The sequence below is a fragment of the Trichosurus vulpecula genome, chromosome 1 (genome assembly GCF_011100635.1).
Source record: "Trichosurus vulpecula isolate mTriVul1 chromosome 1, mTriVul1.pri, whole genome shotgun sequence".
NCBI classification, from domain to species: domain Eukaryota; kingdom Metazoa; phylum Chordata; class Mammalia; order Diprotodontia; family Phalangeridae; genus Trichosurus; species Trichosurus vulpecula.
Window position 1 is genome coordinate 284,565,319 of NC_050573.1, and position 6,000 is coordinate 284,571,318.

At 35.0% G+C, this 6,000-nt stretch overlaps 1 protein-coding gene across 1 annotated transcript in view; it reads left to right on the forward strand.

The window, feature by feature from the left end:
• The window catches only part of PREX2 (phosphatidylinositol-3,4,5-trisphosphate dependent Rac exchange factor 2), a 422,543-nt gene extending 418,412 nt beyond the window's left edge, over positions 1-4,131 (forward strand). Inside the window, exon 40 of the mRNA XM_036740899.1 lies at positions 2,584-4,131. Coding sequence (XP_036596794.1) covers positions 2,584-2,623 — 40 coding nt within the window. The 3' untranslated portion in view covers positions 2,624-4,131. The remainder of the gene's footprint in view (positions 1-2,583) is intronic.
• Positions 4,132-6,000: the final 1,869 nt, after the last annotated feature.

The following is a 6,000-nucleotide window of genomic DNA, read 5'->3' on the forward strand; positions in this document are numbered from 1 at the left end:
AGTTTGTGAGGCAGACATATCAAAGATTCATCTATCTGGTGGCATTAGTTACATTATCCTGAACTATGCGTGATGCATCGTAATGGAATGTGATGACAGGGCCCAGATAAGATAGGGCAAGCCATTAGCTACAGCAGGTGAAGACGTTTGACAGCTGGCTATATAGCTTCCATTTCACGTTTTACATGGATAAATAAACTGCAAGTTCTCATTTGTTCGACAGCGGTGCATATTACAGGTAAATGAGAAGATCGAAATTAAGGATGAAAAAAATAGCTTATTCAATCTATAACTCCAGCCTTGGCAATATAGTTTGAAACTTCACTATCTCCTTCAAATACAGAAGAGCATTTGAAGCACTTGGGTTGGGTATCATCTCTCTTCTTCTAGTAACATGATGGAAGCTGTTTTGAGGTGATATTCTCTCATTTTAATATTCTGCTTCTTTTCACAGAGAATAACTGTAGATCACAAACTACATTCAAATTAAGGACTAAATTATATTTGCAAAATTTCCTGAGCTATAACTGCATCTTTGGCATTTTCTTAAAGTAAGAAGATTTAGTTTGACCAATTACAATTCAGTTCTCAATAGTAAAGTTTGTTTATTTTTCTCATTGAGTCCTAGAAACAAATTAGATTAGTGACTCAACACTAAACTTTCAGTAAAGAAGATGAGTTTTGCTCCTGGGGACTCTCCATTGTCAACAAAATATATCTTTAAAAATACAATAACTACAAAGAGTACTGACTTTGAATCAAAACGTCTGGGTTTGAACCAGCTTTGCTAACTTAGAAGCAGTGTGGCCCTAGGTGAATTATTTACACTCTTTGACCTTCAGCTTCTCTATATGTAAAGTGAGAACTGTCCAAGGAGCATCTAACAAATGAGAGTACAATTTATCAAGGTAAAACCTGAAAGGAAAGCTTTATAGCCAGCTGTCAAATGTTTTCACCTGATGTAGTTAATTGGTTGTCCTATCCATCAGTCCATTTGGTTAAATTATCTCTAATGTTGCTTCTGCTTCTACGATCCTTTTCTGCTGTATAATGGCATCTAGTGTCAAAATTATGAAGTGTTTTTGTTTCATTGGTTGTTTTTTTTAATTGTGTTGCATCCTTTAGCCAGTTATTAATAGCAATAGCTTTGGGGAAAATGAGTCATGATAATTCCTAGAAATTAGCTGAACGAAGCTGAAACATTTGTGGATATGAATTAAAAATCTTTGATGTCAGAAAGTTATCTATTCTTAACCAGTGCTTTTGTACACATAGACGTTGTTCAGCATTTCATCTAAAAGAGGCCCTTGTTGACTGCTATAAAGAGTTAATGAAAGATTATCGTGTCCATAGCTTATTTGAGGATAAATAATGTAAATTGGGAGTAGATTCAGTCAGAATGGTTGCATGGCTTTCTCCACATGTGTGTAGGAGCAAAGCCAACAGATAGTGTGATCCAGGGTTGACTATGTGTCTTGACAGAGCACAGTCAGCAATTTGATAAGGTGGCAAAGGACTCAAGAGAAGACGATGGTGAATTGGTTCACGAAGGGTCAAGATGGAGAAAAGAATTGTAGGGGTGATGGCCTGGGAGAAAACTGAGAGGATGAAGGACTGGAGGGAGGTCAGCAATGTCGAATACAATTTTTATTGTGAGCAAGAGGGAAATCAGAGCTAGATTTATCTTTATCAATGTGCTTTCCTCTCTGAAGTCAAAGGACTTGGGCTTTGCTACTTGGTAGCTGTGTGACTCAGGGAAAATCCTCAAACCTCTCTGAACTACGATTTCATTGTGTTACGTAATGGGAATAAGGATTCTGTACTAAGGATAAAATAGAGATAATGTTTGTTAGGAGTTTGCCAATAATGCAGCACTTCAAATGTGAGTAGTAATCATTATCTTCATGATTCATAGATCTGTTAATGCTTTGCCATCTACCAGTTCTTTCTTATCATCTTGCCCTCTTTTTATGAGATCCAATGGGCCCTCACTGCTGCTAGGCAATTCTATTAGGCCTCCCCTATTAACTCACTAATCCACTTTCCACAATGGGTCTTCCAAACCTTTTCATTCCTCCTTTGACCTCCCATGACTCTACCTCCCACCCTCTCAGCTGAGACGTGTCTCATATTTTACTGAAAAAATGTTGAAACCATTCTCTGACATTCCCCTCTTCTCCTTTAGTCCCCATCTCACCTCATTCAAATGCCTTTTGCCACCATCTCCATCTTTACCCCTATCTGACAAAAAGATGTGGCTCAACTCCATGCCAAGGAAAACCTCTCTTCCTCACAAGCAATCCCACTCCATCCTGTGTCCTCTAGCAGGTTGCCCCTTCTTTCATCACCGCTCTCTCGCTTAATTTTAATCTTTCCCCGTCTGCTGGCTGCTTTCCTACTATCAATTTCAGCTCCTCCAACTTAAAAGCATTTTGAAAAATAATGTCTACCACATGCTGTAGCAATATTACAAATAATTAGAATCTGATTGTCATAAATAATTGCGATTGATCTTTGAATATGTTTAAGCATCTTTGCCAAGCATTAAAGAATGAATGATGTAATTTCTGTATTATTTATTAGGTTGTACAAGCTCTGCCAACCTCCCCCTGCAGAAGAATGAAGCAAAATTCTCAAGAAGAAGGCAAATGGCTGCTTCTGGAATTATGGACCAGAAACCAGGGCTTTTCCCAGTAAATCATATCTTGACTCTGAATAAGCTTCCTGCACTAGAGAAATTATTTGTTTAGAATTTTTTCTCTCACTGTTACTTATGAAGAAAAAAGGAAAAAAAACATAGTTTTGGGAATCTAATTCACAGTATTTCTCTCACAAGAATGTAAGTAGCTAACACATTCTGTAGCTTTTTAACCTGGGAGATTGACATTGGAAATGTGCTGTGTTTCCAACAGATAGCTTGACCTCTCATAAATCAATCTCTCACCATAGATTAGCATCAAATATCAATTTTTAAAAGATGTTGCCATTCATCCTTGAAATTTACAGAAAAATCAAAGAACATTTCAAATAACAAAGCTGTTGAGTACACTTTATTTCCCATTTCAACCTATCAAAGGCATCAATACTGATAATTTGGGCTATTTCATTTAATTTCATTTTTTTAAATTTGAGGAGTGAAGTAATGAACTATTCTACTTTATAGAATTTGATGATTTACCCCTGGATTGTGGTTACCCTTTTTAAATCGTCCTAAATACTTTTTTTGTTTTTCTTTCTTTTCTCATTTGGGGTGGGGGATGGGAGAAAAGTAGATAAATTGAAATGCTTCTAAAAGAGAAGTTTAGATATTTTGTAGGCTGTGCCACTGTCTTCCATCTTCCTTAGCATTGGGAAAAAGCATGTCCATTCCCACAGCTGAAAATAGATCTTTCTTAGCTCACTGCCTTGAACACTTCAGGGTTCATTGATAGATAAATGGGAGAATGGGTAATCCACACCCCAGGAAGCCTTCCCATCATCCCTTTCATATGCTTTCTTTATGATCACTTACAACACCAGTGCATTCTTTGCCCCAACCATGTTCATGCCTTGTTTGATCTATGTGTAGGTGAGATACATTGTGAGCTAAGGACCAACCTTGGAGTCAGGAGGACCCAGATTCAAGTCCTGCCTCTAACATGTACTGGCAAGTCACTTAATCATTCAGTGACCTGAGGCAACTCTCTTAATATTATGATATAAATGAGTGGCAAATATGCCCCAGTGAAGGTAATGTTCATATTAGGAAGAGATCCCCACAGCACTAAAATCATTAGTCTGGACTCTCCAACCTCCATCAAAAGAAAATAATGTTTGTGAATATGTAGAGGAGTCCTTAACTTTCTGCTCTGTAACTATCTTCCTGCCTTCTTATAGAACCTTTGTGTTGGGGGAGGGGTCAGGATGGGGAGAGAATGGTGGTAACAGAAAAAGGACAAGGAATAAATTGGTCTTATTATGAGTTGCATTTTTAAAACTTAGCTCTCTTACAAGGTGGCGGAGAACTAAAACACTTGATTACTGCCCTCCCCGCCCCCATACGACTGTTGCCCATAGAGACTCCAGGAGTGTTAACAAGGTGCATTGTGATTTGTTTCAGTATTGCAATATATATATATCACATTTGTGATAATTTTTATGGCCTTTTAAAAAATGGTTCAGACCCTTCATAATTCTTGGAAATGTTATATTTTTAGTATTTGTATTTTAAACTATACCTGAAATATGTAAGATTTAAAGTTAGTGAAGTGATTTTGGTTGTTGGGTTATAAACCCAGTGTTACTTTTTTAAACATCACAACTTTCAGAATAATGAATTCATTTTAATGGGGTTGTGATTGTTATTCTGGTTCTGATTAATTTATTTTTGTAAAATTATTACATATTCTAAGCACATAAATAGAAACATATCTTCTGAAATTAAATTTTACTTGTGAGATTTATCATCATTAAAACACCATTATTAAAAACAACTACCATCATTAGCAGTGAGTTTGACAAAAATGCAATATTATTCATGTGGAAACATATGTATACATATATACAGATACACATATATGTATATTTATTCACACTGGTGACATTTTATTTTCCATAGTTACACATGATGGGAATTTTTTTATGTAGCCACTGAAATGTATACATGTTTATAGGGATTTTCAAAAAACTTGAAAGTTCTGGCAAATTGTTTTAGCAAGTATATATGCGTAATAAAACTTTTAGCCATTTTAAAAAAAGAGCTTTAATGTAATTTTGTATAGGTAGTTGTGAGTAATAATTTTCTACTGATTTTAAATATACATACATGTATAAACCTAATTCTTACATGTAGCATATGTCACTGAGCCCTTCATTAGCACAGATGAATGCATACATGTAACAAAAGTTGCCATTAGATTAGGAGACAGGTTAATGGTCAGAAATACAGACTTCTAGTTTATCAGTGACTGTTCTATTATTCTGGGGATTGTAAAGAAAACTGAAATTAAATTTGTTAACCATCTTTAATTTCTAATAATATTTTGTTTTCCTGGACAACTAAAAATGTTTTAACCTACCATGTTGACTATTAATGTTCATCAAGGCCAGCAGGTCTTTCTCAAAACTTTCCTTAAATCTGAGATTCCTCAATATTGTGGCTGTAATATTGTTTACCAAACCATGGATGACAATAACTGTTACACAATTTTGGATATATGGACCCATGTTTTGAAAAGGTAACTTCTTGCTAAAATATTGTATTTTAAAAAAATAACTTGTTAAAAATGGTGATGATAGGAAGTTTTATACATTCAAATATATCTGTATCAGCATTATCTATCATTGCAAAAACGTATATACCAATTGGAAACAGCTACAATGTCCAATAATTGAGAGCTAGCTGCATGTTGCACAGCTGGCAGCATATTGTGATTCAATTCCATATCTAGGAGGGATATAAAGATATCTAGAAAGCTAGATATGAAAAAATACAAAGAAAGCCAAATAAGAAAAAGAAAGAGCTTGCTGAGTATAACTATAGAAAAATCAAAATGAGAATTAGAGGGAATAACTGATCAATTGCGGACATTTCATTAGCTAAAATTCTTGTATTCAAGTGTAAATAGTTATAAATATTTTAATTGGTTTCATTGACATTTGAAGTAAATAATAAATCACCAATCTAAAAATTTTATTGTGGAAACTATCTTACAGTGGGATAAAAATGTTCCCTGATAAATATAAAGAAGTAACGTAAGAAATTTCTTCCCTGTAATAGGCATTATTCACAGTATAATAAGACTAATGATACTGTGATTTCACATGCTGTTTGCCCATTGCCTCTGCCCCCCTCTAGTACTGAGGCTATTGCTAGAATGTAAAAAAAATCATGCTTCAGAGAACTGTAGGAGGCAATGTATCTATGTACACACCTATGTATATGTCTCAATTTCAAGGAGGGCACCAAACAGCAGGAAGATTTGAATACTTATATTATTAACAAACCAAGAGGGGAAATGT